General features: G+C 45.7%; 2 protein-coding genes across 2 annotated transcripts in view; one reads left to right on the top strand and one right to left on the bottom strand.

The window, feature by feature from the left end:
• Nucleotides 1–8,593, top strand: part of TBC1D20 (TBC1 domain family member 20) — a 49,540-nt gene extending 40,947 nt beyond the window's left edge. Inside the window, exons 7-8 of the mRNA XM_082271421.1 lie at nt 868–1,055; nt 8,062–8,593. Coding sequence (XP_082127547.1) covers nt 868–1,055; nt 8,062–8,317 — 444 coding nt within the window. The 3' untranslated portion in view covers nt 8,318–8,593. The remainder of the gene's footprint in view (nt 1–867; nt 1,056–8,061) is intronic.
• Nucleotides 1–18,157, bottom strand: part of TM9SF4 (transmembrane 9 superfamily member 4) — a 397,487-nt gene that overhangs the window by 247,328 nt on the left and 132,002 nt on the right. The window lies entirely within an intron of this gene.

Below are 18,157 nucleotides of genomic sequence, written 5' to 3'. Positions count from 1 at the left end.
AGCGATAGAGAAAAATGGATTTTTGTAAAATCTTACCGTAAAATCCTTTTCTCTTAGCTCATTGACAGACGTAGTCCCCGCCCCTCTGTTTTTGAGTTGGGTTGGGTTAAAATCTCTAAAGACTGCTTTTTGACATAACTGATTTGCTGAGGCAGAGAGAGAGAGGATATACCCTCTGGGACTGCCCCTAGGGTGTGGCCAGAGCATTTTAATTTCCTGTCTAGTCCTACTCCTGTGGAGGCAACATAACCCGAAGGTGCTGTATCACCGAGGACTACGTCTGTCAATGAGCTAAGAGAAAAGGATTTTACGGTAAGATTTTACAAAAATCCATTTTTATCATCATTAGTCATTTAGATTAACATTGGATCATTCAGAGATCCTCACTGAACTTCTGGAGAGAGTTTGCTGCACTGAAAGTAAAGGGGCTGAATAATTTTGCACGCCCAACTTTTCAGTTTTTTATTTGTTAAAGTTTGAAATATCCAATAAATTTTGTTCCAATTCATGATTGTGTCCCACTTGTTGTTGATTCTTCAAAAAAAATTACAGTTTTATATCTTTTATGTTTGAAGCCTGAAATGTGGCAAAAGGTCGAAAAGTTCAAGGGGGCCGAATACTTTCTCAATGCACTGTATGTGATTTTGCGCAGCCGGGGCCGCCCTGCCGCAGTATATTTGCAGTGGGCGGTCCGGAAGGGGTTCTTATTGCCAGGTATCCACACTTTGAGGCACCGAGTTGGGAAGTAGACCTGACATGTAGACATTTTGGAGGTTCTGGGAGAGAATATGATTGTTTGCTTTGACCAACACAAGTAGTACTTTGAGGCTTGTTGATAAATGAGGTCCCCTATGTTATTTTCTGCAGATTGTACTGCACAGAGAGGAAGAGGTACTGGAATGTGAATGTGACATGGCTTCCATACACCACCTGTTGTCACAGATCCCTCAAGATCTACCCTACGAGACCCTCATCAGCAGAGCCGGGGACCTTTTTGTTCAGTTTCCACCTTCTGAGCTGTCTAGGGAAGCCGCCCAGCAGCACAAGGCTGAGAGGTAAGAGCGGGAACCATCTTGGAACAATGATGTCACTTCCTGTTGATGGAAGTTCAGTACACCGTACAGGCGGTCCCCAGGTTACAAACCTCTGACTTACAAATGACTCCTACTTACAAACGGAGGGAGACAACAGGAAGTGGGGAGAAATCTACCCCTAGGATGGGAAATTCACTCCTGTAAGAGCTCTCTTGGGATAAAGGTGTCTCCACTAAAGCTTTATCACCAATCCTTGTTTCCACGACAACCTAACATTTTTAAAATCCAATTGTCACAGGGACAGAAAGTCAGGTGAAATCTTCTGAACAGGGGCACAGCAAAACAAATGGTACAGGGGTGTTAACCCTTCCCTATGCTATCCAAAAACTTTTTTTTTGGCTGGAGCTACACTTAAAAAAAATGTACCTGTTCCGACTTACAAACAAATTCAACTTCAAGTGGAGTTCCACCCAAAAGTGGAACTTCCGCTCTTTTGCCCCCCCCCCCCCCCCCCCACCGGCGCTGTCTCTCCCAGAAGTGGGGATGGGTAGGTGTCAAAAACAGGTACCCGTCCCCCCCTCCCCCCTGAAAGGTGCCAAATGTGGCACCGGAGGGGAGCGGGGGGAACGGGTACCTGTTTTTGACAGGTACCCTTCCCCACTTCCGGGAGACGGCGCCGCAGCGGCATCCCTTGGAAAGTTTGGCCCCTCCTCCTTCCCCCTGCTGCCAAACCAATCCGAATGCGCAGCGCGCTTTGTGCATGCGCAGTAGGGACCCGCCCGTGAAGCTGCAAGGCTTCACTGCCGGATTCCCTTACAGGCAACAGCGGCGGCAGCACCCGACAGCCGATGGAAACATTGGCTGCAGTGCCAACATCACTGGACTCCAGGACAGGTAAGTGTCCCTAATATTAAAAGTCAGCAGCTACAGTATGTGTAGCTGCTGACTTTTAATTTTTGGAGGGGGGGGTGGTACTCCGCTTTAACAACAAATCTACAGACCCTATCTTGTTTGTAACCCGGGGACCGCCTGTATAGCAATAGTTCACATGTAGGTAGAGTCCAGTCATCTGCTGAATATGGGGGGGGGGATTCGCACAATGAGATTTCCTCACTGTAGAGCCCATGTTCCTGCCCACCTTTGGTATCTCATCCCTCCTATTACATTCGAGGTGTTCCCACATCTCTAGCTCACTGGTTCTCAGCTATATATGTACAGTATCTGAGTGTCAGGGAGCACTTCTGCTTCTGCTAGTGCATTCATCATAGTCTGGAGATTTAGCAAATATTAATCTTCTTATGGATATTGATATTTAGTTTCTGTTGCAAAGGTTTGAAATCCCCTGGTTTACCTTCTAAAGAGAAAACACTAATTGCTGCAGGGAACAAGAGTACCTGCCATTAAATCTAGCAGATCAATAGTTGATTTTCTGTATTTGCAGCATTTTAAATGGATAAAACATTGGGAAATGCGAGCGTATTGCAGAGATGTGTTTTTTTTTTTTCTATGCCAAGACATAAACTTTAAAGAACAGTTGCCAGATTTGTTGAACTGCAGTAACAGATTGAAGATTAAAGCCCAATTGACCCTTCAGTTTTATTCAACTACATACATTCCAGGTGCATCAAAACAAAAAGGTGTGCAAAGCCTAAGGCCTCGTTCACACTTGCAGTTGCGGGGTGGTAAAAACAAGTGGTTGAGCTGCGTTTTAAACTTTTGAGAATGCAATGCGATTCCTGTCCGAATCTCATGCGATTTTCCTTGTGTGTGTGTGTGTGTGTGTGTGTGTGTGAAAAACGCCATCTAGTGAGCAGTTTATTAAAAATGTTAGAACTCACATTAATTACATACAGTATCTCACAAAAGTGAGTACACCCCTCACATTTTTGTAAATATTTTATTATATCTTTTCATGTGACAACACTGAAGAAATGACACTTTGCTACAATGTAAAGTAGTGAGTGTACAGCTTATATAACAGTGTAAATTTACTGTCCCCTCAAAATAACTCAACACACAGCCATTAATGTCTAAACCGCTGGCAACAAAAGTGAGTACACCCCTAAGTGAAAATGTCCAAATTGGGCCCAAAGTGTCAATATTTTGTGTGGCCACCATTATTTTCCAGCACTGACTTAACCCTCTTGAGCATGGAGTTCACCAGAGCGTCACAGGTTGCCACTGGAGTTCTCTTCCACTCCTCCATGATGACATCACGGAGCTGGTGGATTTAGAGACCTTGCACTCCTCCACCTTCCGTTTGAGGATGCCCCACAGATGCTCAATAGGGTTTAGGTCTGGAGACATGCTTGGCCAGTCCATCACCTTTACCCTCAGCTTCTTTAGCAAGGCAGTGGTCATCTTGGAGGTGTGTTTGGGGTGGTTATCATGTTGGAAAACTGCCCTGCAGCCCAGTCTCAGAAGGGAGGGGATCATGCTCTGCTTCAGTATGTCACAGTACATGTTGGCATTCATGGTTCCCTTAATGAACTGTAGCTCCCCAGTGCTGGCAGCACTCATGCAGCCCCAGACCATGACACTCCCACCACCATGCTTGACTGTAGGCAAGACACACTTGTCTTTGTACTCCTCACCTGGTTGCCGCTACACACGCCTGACATCATCTGAACCAAATAAGTTTATCTTGGTCTCATCAGACCACAGGAGATGGTTCCAGTAATCCATGTCCTTAGTCTGCTTGTCTTCAGCAAACTGTGCCCGTAATTTGCTGTCATTGTCGGGACTGGAACACCTATGCAGATTTTGCATTTGGCCAAATATGTACTTAAAGCGGTTGTAAACCTAAAAAAAAAAAAACCCTGCAAGACAAAGGCATAATGAGCTAGTATGCTTTGCATACTAGCTCATTATGAATTACTTACCTTAGAACGAAGCCCCGACACGGACCCCCGGACACCGCTGTGGGAGCTGACATGATCCTTCGGCGTCTCTTCCGGGTTCGGCGGCTCCGGAGCTGTGATTGGCCGGAGCCGCGATTACGTCATTTTCCGGCAAGCTCCCGGCAAGGAAAGCTGAAGGTCCGCCGGACCTTCAGAGTACATGCGCCGCTCGCGTGAGCGGCTGCATGCAGTGCAAATATCTCCTAAACCGTGCCGGTTTAGGAGATATTAATTGTACCTACAGGTAAGCCTTATTATAGGCTTACCTGTAGTTAAAAGTGGAAAAAAGCCGTATACTACCGCTTTAATGTGAGCTATAACATTTTAATAAACTGCCCACTAGATGGCACACACGTCAAATGCTCTCTAAACATTATTCACTATGTATCGCTCTTACACTAATGTAAACAAGCCTTTACAGCCCATTGTTTTCTAAAGCAGCCCTTGCTGTCTGTGTGGTAGCAGTGATCCCTCTGAAGAGGTCTGACAGCCTCCTACTAAGTCATCAAAGCACCATGCTCCCTGCTTACTGAACAACTCTGACATTAAATTGATTGTAAAATCTTGTTTTGTTATTTATAAAAAAAAAACTGTTATATTTACAGTTGGTTTTGCACAGAGCAGCCCGGATCCTCCTCTTCTTGGGTCCCTCGTTCCTGCTCCTGGCCCCTCCCTCCTATCAAGTGCCCCCACATCAAGCAGCTTGCTATTAGAGCACCCAAGCTGAGCTGCAGCTCCCGTGTGTCCATTCAGACACGAAGCTGCAGTTGGGCTCCACCCCCTCTGTTTTCTAATTGGCTGACTTTGACAGCTGCAGGAGCCAAGGGCGCCAAGGGTATGTCTCAGCCAATCAGGAGGGAGAGTCCTGGACAGTGAAGGGACTCATGGACATCACCAGACAGAGATAGGGCACAGGCAAGTGTTAGGGGGGGCTGGGGCCACTGCTACACACAGAAGGCTTTTTATCCTAACGCATAAAATGCATTTGGATAAAAAAGTCCAGGGATCCTCAAACTACGGCCCTCCGGCTGTTGCGGAACTACATGTCCCATGAGGCATTGTAAAACTCTGACATTCACAGACATGACTAGGCATCAGAGGGATGCGTGGTTTTTCATATGTGGGCGCGAGTTGCGTATGCGTTCGCTTCTGTACGCGAGCACAGAGGAACAGGGGGCACCTCAATTTTTTTTTATTTTTCTTAATTTTATTTTATTTTTACACTATTCTTTTTAAAAAAAATGTTATCACTTTTATTGCTGTCACAAGGAATGTAAACACCCCTTGTGACAGTAATAGGCAGTGACAGGTACTCGTTATGGAGGGATCGGGAGTCTAAAAGACCCCAGACCCCTCCTCTGCACTTTAAAGTATTCAAAACGCCAAGTTTGGCTGTTTTTTGAATGGATTCATTTTTTTCTAAACCTGGCGCCTTTTAGGTTTCAGTACCCGGAAGTGATGGCATGACATCACTTCCAGATTTTCACATCGGAGACCTGATCAGAGCCAAATGCGGCTTCGTTTGGGACTTCAGCCAGCTGGCGGACGTGCTGGGCGGTTGCTTGGGTCTCCCAGTGGGACGGGAGACCCAGGCGAGCCGTGGAAGGTGGCGGGAGTGGGAGTGGGGGGTGTCCCCTCCTGCTCCTTGTAATGACAATTGAGCGGCTGCTCAGCTGTGTCGTTTGTCATTATTAAGAAAACCGACCATCGGCTCTAAACAACGGTACCGGGGTGATGCCTCTAGCTGCATATCACCCCAGTACAACCCCTTAAAGCTGAGGCCACATATTTGCATTCCGCTGTGAGTAATTTTAACCACTTTAAGACCGAGCCTATTTTTGACACTTGGTGTTTACAAGCTAAAACCAGTTATTTTTGCTAGAAAACTACTTAGAACCCCCAAACATTGTATATTTGTTTTTAGCAGAGACCCTAGAGAATAAAATGGAGATCGTTGCCATACTTTTTATCACACCGTATTTGTGCAGCGGTCTTCCAAACGCAATTTTTTTGGAAAAAATTCACTTTTTTTAATAAAAAAAATAAGAAAACAGTAAAGTTAGCCCAATTTTTTTTCCTTAATGTGAAAGATAATGTTACGCCGAGTAAATAAATACCAACATGTCATGCTTTAAAATTGCGCACGCTCGCGGAATGGCAACAAACATTGGTATTTAAAAAATCCCCATAGGCGACACTAAAAATTTCTACAGGTTACCAGCTTAGAGTTATAGAGGAGGTCTGGGGCTCAAATTATTGCTCTCTAACAATTGCAGGGATACCTCACGTGTGGTTTGAACATTGTTTACATATGTAGGTGGGAGTTGCGTATGCAATCGCTTCTGCGCGCGAGCTAACGGGGAAAGGGCGCTTTCATTTTTTTTTTTTTTTTACCTATTTATTTTATTTCTTATTTTTACACAGTTTTTAATGTTGATCATTTTTATTCCTATTACAAGGAATGTAAACATCCCTTGTAATAGAAATAGGCATGACAGGACCTCTTTATTGTGAGATCTGGGGTCAAAAAGACCTCACACCTACACTAAAAAAGAGAAAAATTGCTGAAAAAAAATCGGCCCTTTCAAACCGGTTGCTAGGCAACGACGTTTGACGTCGCTCCGGTCCTCCAAGACCATAGAATCGAGTGGGAAGAAGAGAGAGACAGAGCACCTCTAAGTGCAGCAATTTATTGTAAACTGGACATCACTATATAAAAGCAACTCACTAGACAGAAGTATAATCAAGCTTGTAGTCTCCGGTGGTAGATCGAAGTGTAGCTGTAGTCCCCAGGGTGCCGCAGGGTAGAATGCTCCGTGCTGGTCGGGTGGACAGTAGGAAGCTAGGCAGAGGATCCTTGCGTCTTCTGGGTTCACAGTGTGGCTGACCGTCCAAGGACCACGCTGGAACGCAGCGCACGCTGCGTGACGTCACCGGAGATGGACCAATGGCACGACGTGTTTCAGAGCTTGTGCACTACTCAATGTGTGGGCGCTCTTTTTTCAAGTGCAGAATAGGGAGATGTTCTAGAGACAAGCCGTATATATGCAGGGCAGAGCTAAAAAGGGGGAGGTGACTACTAGAAGTTCTAATATGCCCATTGAAACGGAACCATACGCTAAACTATACTGGATACATTTTGCAGGACAAAAATGCAAAAAAACAAAACTAAAAATAAAATACAAAATACTGTACAAGTAAATATGAGTGTCTGTATATATACATAAAAATGTAGAAAAATCCTAATAATAATATGGGAAATTATATGTATACAATATGTAAAGAGATGCATAGAGGCATGTAAAAAACACTAAATGGGGTCCAGACAACACTTCGATCTACCACCGGAGACTACAAGCTTGATTATACTTCTGTCTAGTGAGTTGCTTTTATATAGTGATGTCCAGTTTACAATAAATTGCTGCACTTAGAGGCGCTCTGTCTCTCTCTTCTTTCTACATGTACCCACAGCGTTGACTTCACTGTGATTCCTGGAGCTAGATCTTACAGCAGCAATTACCATTTATTGCACCGGTATACTACTTTATTTGGGACTTTACTTTTTGGACTTCTTTTTAAGGACTTTTTTACATATATTACAGTCCAGCGTTCTGTTCCCCATTGTTCCCTTCATTTGTACTATCACCAGCGCTTGCTCCCTTACTTGATAGAATTGAGTGGGGGCCATCTTGCCCTCACTTGACTTCCTGTCTGTGAGGAGTGGGGACCCGATGGTTTTCCCCGCTTCCAAGGGGCCGGTAAGCCGGGAAAACGACCGGGACGCACGGGAGGGGCACCTCTTCCGCCGCACTGTAAGGGTGATCTCGCGGCGAATCTGCCGCTGGGACCACCCTTATCTGAAAGAGGACCGCCTGCCATTTAAAAAAATAATGGGGTTATGGCAACTATCTGCTGCCATAACCCCGGTATTCAGCGTCAAAGGACCGACATAAATCCACGGTGGGCGGTCGGTATGTGGTTAAACAAAGAAAAAGAAGCTGTAAGACTTTGCACACCTTTTGTTTGGATGTACTTGGAATATATTTAGCTCATTTACACTGAAACAACAATTGGTCTATAACATGTCGCATAGATTGGCACTAACTTGCATCTCTTTCTTCCTGCAGGACGGCAGTGTCCACCTTTAAAGACTTTGAGCTGGCATCCACACAGCAGAGGCCGGATATGGTCCTCCGCCGACGTTTCAGAGACTCTGTCCGTCCAGAGCACGCAGCCAAGTCCGTCCTTACCAAACCCCGCACTAACAGACTGGTGAAGCTAGCGGTCATGGGGCTGACGGTGGCTCTGGGGGCCGCAGCGTTAGCGGTGGTAAAGAGCGCGCTGGAGTGGGCACCCAAATTTGAACTGCAGATTTTTCCGTGACAGGATTGTTCCATCATCGCACAGGGGTGGATGAAAGTGCCTTTGTCCCCTCTTGTTCCTCATTTTCATGCGGTCTACTATACATCACACGTCACTATTTGCCACTATAAACTCTTGAGGCGGACACCCGAGTGCTTGTATTACTTAGGATGCTACAAGGTGCAACACGGGCACAGTTCTACGCTTCCAGTGACGGGCAGAAGAGGTTGTCACATTACTAACCTGTGTATATCTGTACAGAATTCTGATTCACTTTATGATAAATATTTAACACCACCTCCGAGGTGTCCTTATTGTGTCTTCCCACTGTATATTGGTACCTCCACCCACTATTACTGTGTTTAAGTGTACAATATCTCACCTTTTTTCTGATATTAGAGTGTCTCTCCACCCAAACCCATATCTCAGTTTGTGGTGAATGCTTAAAAATTCAACAACCTTACAGATTGCTCTTTTATTTGAGGACTATCATTGAGATCTTTGAGCTGAGTTCCCGGGTCTGTACACCTGCTGTACCCATTATGAGGAGTTTCCACCATCTCTGTGCTGAGTTCCCAGGTCTATACACCTGCTGTGCCCATTATGAGGGGTTCCCACCATCCCTGGGCTGAGTTCCTGGGTCTGTACACCTGCTGTACCCATTATGAGGTATTCCCACCATCCCTGCGCTGAGTTCCCAGGTCTGTACACCTGCTGTGCCCATTATGAGGGGTTCCTGCCATCCTTGTACTGAGTTCCAGGGTCTGTACACCTGCTTTACCCATTATGAGGGGTTCCCACCATCCCTGTGCTGAGTTACCGGGTCTGTACACCTGCTGTGCCCATTATGATGGGTTCCCACCATCCCTGTGCTGAGTTCCCGGGTCTGTACACCTGCTGTGCCCATTATGAGGGGTTCCAACCATCCCTGTGCTGCGTTCCCAGGTGTGCATACCAGCGGTGTCCATTATGAGGGGTTCCCACCATCCCTGTGCTTAGTTCCCGGGTCTGTACACCTGCTATACCCATTATGAGGGGTTCCCACCCTCCCTGTGCTGAGTTCTTAGGTCTGTACACCTACTGTGCCCATTATGAGGGGTTCACAGCACACATGGTACCGCACGTTAATGTGAAGTGGCGGAAATGAACAAGTGTGAAGCCAGCTAAAGTAGAGCTGGGACACAGCCAACGCCTATGGAGGTATCACAAGTTGGGCACGGTTCAGCTCGGCGTCAGTTACATACAATTATTTTTACAGGGGTCTTTTTAAGAGGTATTTTATCATGTTCAAAAGTCTGCTTGTCTGAGTCACCCACCAATAGGGATGAGCTCAGGCATGTTCGAATCCTAGTCCAAACCGACCTAAGTGGCAGTCCTGCCAGGAAGCTGTCACTTCACTGCCGTGGCCAATCACGCACAAAGTTCTGTGTTTACAAACACACAGAACTCTGTGTACTGTGAACAGCCATCTGGCTGTTTCTTGAGGGGAAAAAAACAGGTTTTTTTTTTCCTAATATAAAGCTTTATTGAAAATAATTAAACAAACATAGGCTTCAAAACCGTACTGAAGCAAAACAGATACAGGATATATGCGTATTAAATTGGAGAACGATATTCTCAAAGATCAGTGAATTAAATGGGGTCACAATACAGTGAGATCTGTTCCACATAGCGTGACAAAAAATATTAAGCATAATCCTAAATCTAAGGGCCAAGGCCCACATCTGCGGCTAAGAGCCGCCAATAGGAAAAGAAAAAGAGTGGAAGAGGGAAAGAAGAATAGTAGGAATGAGGGTAAGGGAAAATGGGAGGGGATAGAAGGGGTGAGACCAAGGTGAACCAGCGGTTATATGTCAAAAGGTGTTAACCAATTCAGCCCAGAAAAGATTGACCAGTCGGGGAATGAGTACTAGCCTAGTGAATAGTAAGGTTCTTGTATGTATCAGACAAGGTAAATTCTATCCAAGGACGCCATGTTTTGTGGAAAGCGGAATCATTTTCTTTTTTAATGGCTAAGATCTCTTCCATCTCGTAAAAAATTTTTACTCTGTCTATCCACTCTTTTATAGAGGGGTTCGATTGTGAGTTCCAATGTAGGGGTACGATCGCTTTTGCTGCGTTAATCAAATGTCTAGAAAGAGATTGTTTATATATCTTAAATGAGAAGTTGTGTACATGTAGGAGACAGCAGGCAGCATCCATATTTAACCGGTTGCCGACCGCCGCACGACTATATACTGCGGCGGTTAGCCCCGGCCAGGCAGAGTGACGTATCGATACGTCACTCGCCTGTCACTGACTTGCGAGCCTATTGCGGGCGGCTCGTTCACAGACAAGTCAGTGCGTGTGTCCGGCGGACTCGATGTCCGCTGGTCACACTACGATCGCTCCTGTGAAGGGAGAAAGGCGGAGCGGCTTATGTAAACAAGCCGCCCGTCATTCTCCCTGGTGTAAAAATGAAGATCTGACAGTTCTACTATGTAGAACCCTTGATTTTTGCTTTTACACCAATAGCCATGTCCCTGCACAGTTAGAAACACGCCCCTAGGACACACTTAACCCCTCCCTGTCCAATAAAGTTAACCCCTTCCCTGCCAGTGTCATTTTTGCAGTAACAGTGCATATATATAGCACTGATTACTGCAGTAATGTCACTGGTACCCCCAAAAGTGTCAAAAATGTCAGTCAAGGGTCCGATGTGTCCGCCGCAATGTCGCAGTACCGCAAAAAAAATCGCAGATCGCCGCCATTACTCCTTAAAAAAAAAAACACCAAAAATGACAAAAATCTTTCCCTTTGTTAGTAAACGCGATAACTTTTGCGCAAACCAATCAAAATACACTTTTTGCGATTTTTTTTTTTTTTACCAAACATATGTAGCGTAAAACTATTTGGCCGAAAATGTTAAAAAATGTTGATTTTTACATTTTTTTGGGGGGGAATTTCATATAAAAAAAAAAGTGAAAAATATTGTTATTTTTGCAAAAATTACGCTCTTTTTTTGTTTATAGCGCATGATCAAAAAATCGCACAGGTGATCAAATACCACCAAAAGAAAGCTATGTTTGTGGGGAAAAAAGGACGTGAAATTCGTTTAGGTACAGCGTCGCACGACCGCGCAATTGTCCGTCAAAGTCACGCAGTAAAAAATCGCAAAAAAACCCCTGGTCTTTTAGCAGCCAAATCCTCCGGGGCTTAAGTGGTTAAGGAGGTGTTGGTGATGAGTTTTATGAGTTGAATAACTTTGTTCCAAAATTTTTGGATGATAGTGCAAGACCACCACAAATGCAAAAATGTTCCTCTCTCTTTTAAACATCTCCAGCGTCTGTCGGAGACCTGCGGTGACCAAAGTTTAAGTTGTACTGGGGTAATGTACCATTGCGTCATTATTTTAAACGAAGTTTCTTGAACTTTTGTGCTCAAGGAACACTTATATTTTTCACCCAAAAAGGTTTTTAATACAGAAATGTTGGCTTACGGAAAAGTATGTCCATGTACAGTATAGTATGCATGCACTCAATACTTGGTTGGGGCTTCTGTGGCACTGCTGAGGTGTTATGGAAGCTCAGGTTGCTTTGATAGCGGCCTTCAGCTCGTCTGCATTGTTGAGTCTGATGTCTCTCATCTTCCTCTTGACAATACCCCACAGATTCTCTATGGGATTTAGGTCAGGCGAGTTTGCTGACCAATCAAGCACAGTGATACCATGATCATGTGACCAGGTATTGGTAGTTTTGGCAGTGTGGGCAGCTGCCAAGTCCTGCTGGAAAATGAAATTATCCATTATGAGGGGTTCCCACCATCCCTGTGCTGAGTTCCCAGGTCTGTACACCTGCTGTGCCCATTATAAGGGGTTCCCACCATCCCCGTGCTGAGTTCCCAGGTCTGTACACCTGCTCTGCCCATTATGAGGGGTTCCCACCATCCCTGTGTTGAGTTTCCGGTTCTGTACACCTGCTGAGCCCATTATGAGGGGTTCCCCCAGCCCTGTGCTGAGTTCCTGGGTCTGTACACCTGCTGTGACCCTTGAGGGTAAGATTGCTGGCATGATTGCAGCATCGCAAGGAGGGAGGAAACGAGATAGATCCCCCCCCCCCTCACAAGAGTCACCCCCAGATTTAGTTCAGGATTGGGCAGAGGATGTGGAAGAAGTAGCTGTAAATAACCCTATAGAAGGGCAAGCTGAGGTTTCCACTTCTGGGGAGTCAGGACCTGAGGAGTCATACCTGGCATCTCAATCCCACAGATTTTTAATTCAGTCTCTCACTGAAATGGTTCGGTCTGGATTTAAATTACCTCCCTTAGAGATGTCTGAAGTCTCTTTTTCCTCTCTAGGCTCATGCCTCAGGCTTTTCCCTTACATCCGCTCTTGGGGCAGGTAATGTATGCTGATTGGGATCATCCTGATAGGATTTTTGTTACTCCCAAAAGATTTTCTCTATTGTATCCTATGGAGGGAAAGTTCATAAGAAAATGGGAGTATACCTACTGTGGATGCTGCCATTCCTTCTGTTAACAAAAGTCCTGTGAATAATGCCCAGGTTTTTAAAGATCCAGCTGATAAGAAGTTGGAATCTTTGCTAAAAAAAATCTCCTTTGCTGTTGCAGGTTCTTTCTCAAGGAGAGTCTATGGAAGATTTGACGGATCTTCCTCGCACTTTGTTTTGCAGTGGATGCTCTTAACCACATAAGCCCCGGAAGATTTTACCCCCTTCCTGACCAGGGGGTATTTTGCGATTCGGCACTGCGTGACTTTAACGGACAATTGCGCGGTCGTGCAAAAGTTATCGCTTTTACTAACAAAGGGAAAGATTTTTGTTGTTTTTTTTTTTTTAACGCGTAATGGCAGCGATCTGCGATTTTTTTTTTTTTTTGCGGTACTGCGAAATTGCGGCGGACAGATCGGACCCTTGACTGACATTTTTGACACTTTTGGGGTTACCAGTGACATTTCTACAGTAATCAGTGCTATACATATGCACTGTTACTGTAAAATTACACTGGCAGTGAAGGGGTTAACTTTTTTTTAGAGGCAGGGGCTGTGTGTGTCCCTAGGGGCGTGATTCTAACTGTGATTGGCTGTGGCTTGAGCTGTAGGAACACTAATCAACATCGGGTCCGCCGGTCACACGCGCGGGGGGGGGGGTCAGTGACCACGCGGGAGCGGGGGGGCGCGCGCTCGCTCCCTAGACCCTCACAGGCTAGCGACGTAGATCTACGTCACTTTGCCTGTGAGGGGCTGACTGTCGACGTAAATAGTTGTGCGGCAGTCGGCAAGTGTTTAACCACTTAAGCCCCGGAAGATTTTACCCCCTTCCTGACCAGGGGGTATTTTGCGATTCGGCACTGCGTGACTTTAACGGACAATTGCGCGGTCGTGCGACGCTGTACCTAAACGAATTTGGTGTCCTTTTTTTCCCACAAACAGAGCTTTCTTTTGGTGGTATTTGATCACCTGTGCGATTTTTTGATCACGCGCTATAAACAAAAAAAGAGCGTAAATTTTGCAAAAATAGCAATATTTTTCACATTTTTTTATATGAAATTCCCCCCCAAAAAAATGTAAAAATCAAAATTTTTTAACCTTTTCGGCCAATTTGTTTTATGCTACATATGTTTGGTAAAAAAAAATCGCAAAAAGCGTATTTTGATTGGTTTGCGCAAAAGTTATCGCGTTTACTGACAAAGGGAAAGATTTTTGTCATTTTTGTTGTTTTTTTTTAACGCGTAATGGCGGCGATCTGCATTTTTTTTTGCGGTACTGCGACATTGCGGCGGACAGATCGGACCCTTGACTGACATTTTTGACACTTTTGGGGTTACCAGTGACATTTCTACAGTAATCAGTGCTATACATATGCACTGTTACTGTAAAAATACACTGGCAGTGAAGGGGTTAACTTTTTTTGAAAGGGAGGGGCTATGTGTGTCCCTAGGGGCGTGCTTTCTACTGTGGTTGGCTGTGGCTTCAGATGTATGAAGAGTGATCAACGGTTCTACATAGTAGAACCGTATGATCATCCTTCATCCACAGGGAAAAATGACAGGCAGCTTGTTTACACAAGCCGCCTGACTTTCTCCCTCTCCCCCGCCGGTCACATGCGCGGTGGGGGGTCCGTGACCACGCGGGAGCGCGCCTCCGGCGGCGCGCGCTCGCTCCCTAAACCCTCACAAGCTAGTGACGTAGCCCTACGTCACTTTGCCTGTGAGGGGCTGACCGCCGACGTAGATAGTCGTGCGGCGGTCGGCAAGTGGTTAAAGACTCCATACAGCACCTGTCATGGTTTGCTCTTTTGACAGTGCGTATGCGCAAGATCCTTTGGCTAAAAAGCCGGTCTGCGGAATTACCATGTAAAAAGTTGCTGGCTGGCTTTCCCTTTCACGGATAATGCCTATTTGGTGGTGATCTTGATAAATATATCCAAAAGATTTGGGGTGGTGGTGGGGGGGGGGGGTGAGTGCGCTGCTACCTGTTAAGGGGAAAAGCAAATGCTCTCCTTTTAAGATTCCCAGCACTCAGACTCCCAATGCTTCTAATCCCAGACAGCTGTGACAGCCCCAGCCATCTGGATCTAGAACCAAGCCTTCAGGGCGAGAGCAGAAGAAACCCTGGGCCCGGAGACCTACTAAGTCTAGCTATAAACCTACCTTGTGAAGGGGCGCCCCCCACTCAGTCGGGTGGGGGGGAGGCTGCTACAGTTCTCAGGGGTCTGGGTAAAAATAATTCAGGACAACTGGGTTATTTACACTATCTCGCGGGGATACAAACTGGAATTTCGGATGTTCCCGCATCCTTGGTTTGTAAAGTCAAACATACCTGCAGATCCTCTAAAACGAAGGAGGTCTCTTTCTGGCTCTGGACCATTTAAGGTTCCAAAGAGTGATTACAGAGGTTCCGGAGGACGAAAGATTCATTGGTTTTACTCAAACCTTTTTGTAGTCCCCAAGCCAAACGGAGATGTGAGACCTTTTCTGGATCTCAAAGCTCTGAACCAATTTCTAAACATTAGTTCTTTCTGAATGGAATTGATTCACTCAGTCATGGCCTCCCTGCGGCAAGAGGAATTTTTAGCTTGCATAGACACCAAGGATGCATACATGAAGTTTATGCATAGAGCCAATGTTTGCAGTGTTGACTCTTCTTTTTCAAGACCTCATAAAGTCATTAGGGGATATCACTAGTAGGGTTGAATTGTTATCCTTTGCGCACCTCAAACTCGGATATAATCTACCTAATACCTCTCTCTTTAGATACTTACAGCTGCGGCTTTTACCTCCCAATTTGGCTCTGTCAAGGTGGAAATTAAGCCGCCCAGCGTAGAAAACATTTTATTAGAGGTTTTTTCATGGACTCATCTATCTGAGCTATATAAAGAACTTTTCCCTGTCCCTCCTCCCTTGGTGGTTAAGTGTAGAGAGCAGTGGGTGGAAGAGATCCCAGATCTTGGAGGGGAGGAATGGGATGATATGTGGAGCTTCCCCTTTACTCACCTGGTATCGGCGAGGGATTGGCAAATCAATTTCAAATTCCTGCATAGGATCTACTACACTCCGGCAAAACTAGCCAGAATTTACCCGGGGCTATGGGGGAGCATAACATATACCCAGTGAAGTGACTGGCCTCAGTGATACACAGAAATGAAACAAATACTCCCAACATAAGTTGTACCTGTTTATCTACAGTGTTCTCTACAACTGTTCAAAGTGTTCAAGTTACACTCTGCACAGCTCAGTGAGGAGAGCTTTGAGAGCTGATTGGAGGGAAGGGACACACACCCCCTTCACACAGCACACAGAAACAGCCAATCAGCTGGAGCTCCCTCCCCTGCCACCATTTTAAGTCATAATGTGACTAATATTATGCACCGCATACTAGTACATTATGACAGACTTGCTGTACCTGCAAACAGAGCCCTCCAGCGATGCTCTGTCTCAGCTCCCCCGCTGCTTCCATCTTCGCCTGGTCTTCTTTTTGGGTTTCGTAAGCTCAGTCACCTGAATGGCCCAGCCGCGGCGTCGTCACACCGCAGTGGCACACGGAGCGGGTCGTAAATGTGGTCTGAGCTGCGCATGTGCAAGCTCAGATCACATTATCGCTGGCAAGAAAGGAGAGAGATTTCCGACAGAAGAGACCTCTAGGGTCTCTTCTGTTATACAAACCCTGCCTGTTGGCGTATTTTGAAATTCTCACTTTACTTCCACTTTAAAGGAGACCTATAGTGACAGCATACATTTTCATTTTATACCATCAGCATTGTGACAGCAATAGAAATGATAAATATTTGTGATAATCCTATGCAAGCCCCCATTCAGAAATGGTTTATTACATTTTCTAGAAGTATATATGAAACTCTCTGCCATGACCACGATGGCTGTATGAGCTGTGTAGAGGGAAGCAGTAAACTGCACACAAGTTTTTGTTTTGTGCTTCTTCTGTTTCCTCAGTCTCAGCTGTTATCTAATCCAAAGAAATAGCAGCAGGGCTCCAATTTCAGCTGATTCCTGCTGAATCTGCCAAATTCCTACCTTGTGTGGCCCTGTCGGCACCACCCAGCTAGACAAACTTCCTTCTGAAAAAGAAAGGACTTGTCCAGAAATTCTCAGCTGAGCAGCCATTTTGACATTGGCCATTAGGCATTTTGATAGTCACATCGACTGGCAATGTGACTGTCGTATCGACAAAAGAGCTGGCAGGGGAGATTCCTCCATCAATGCTCTTAAGCGTGGGTTTGGGGGAATCCATGGAAATCACTTTTTCAGCTTCACCTCTGTGCCACTAAGGCAGTGCTGTATCCTGGCCTAGGCCAACAAGGCCCAGGCCTAGGGCAGCACTTTGGAGGGGGGCAGCAAAAGAAAAAATATTTCATTATTTGTATAATGACTATGGACTTCCTATTTATTATACAAATAAGTGAAATAATCCTATAATTACAATCAGTGGCAGCAAACACAAGTCCAAATATCCTAAAAGAGTAATCTTACTAATCCCATGACATAAGGCTGTACTAATGGGCACTGATAAGGCTGCACTGATGGCCACTGATGGGGCTGCACTGGTGACCACTGATTAGGCCACACTGATATGCTGCACTGATGTGCAGTAAAGAGGCGGCACTGATAAGGCTGCACTGATGAGGCTGAACTTATGGGAACTGATAAAGCTATGCTGATAGGCACTGACAGACTGTGGTTATGGTCTGTGGTTTACAGGTGACAGGGTGGGTCATAAACAGGAAAGGGTGTGACCTTTACAGGAAGGGGTGGGTCATATTTAAATTAGGGGGTGCAGATGTTTAGTCAAGCCTATGGCAGCACAAAACCTAAATACACCACTGCACTAAGGGTCCCTACACATGGCGTTCCGCCCGGCGGACTCTGTTTTCCCCAGCGGGGATCGATCTGCCGATCCCTGCTGAGCAGGCGGGAAGACAGTATCCGGCTCAGCTTCCTTTGCAGAGACAGACCTGTCAGAGTCCTGCTCTCCTATATGGGAGATTGGATGAAAACGGACCGCCTGTCCGTTTTCATCTGATCCGTTCCTCCAGACGGACGGAAAAATTTGATTTTTGATGTTCATTGACGGACACAGCTCCTGATCTTCGTAACCATTGGGTTATACTGCCCCTACAGGAGTAGGACACTAGGCAGAAAAAATGTCTGTCTACGCCTATGGGCCTTCCCAGGAGGTATACTCCCTCTCTCTGCTATAGGTACTCAGTTTTGTTACAAGTAGTGTCAGAAGAATTACAACTCCACAGAGGGGTGGGTGCTGTCCATCAATGAACATCAGAGAAATGGATTTTACGGTAAGTCAAAAATCCCATTTTCTCTTTCGTTCAGTGACGGACACAGCTCCTGATC

The sequence above is a fragment of the Pelophylax lessonae genome, assembly GCF_965119305.1.
Source record: "Pelophylax lessonae genome assembly, chromosome: 11".
Lineage (NCBI taxonomy): Eukaryota > Metazoa > Chordata > Amphibia > Anura > Ranidae > Pelophylax > Pelophylax lessonae.
This window is presented reverse-complemented; position numbering and strand designations above follow the sequence as displayed.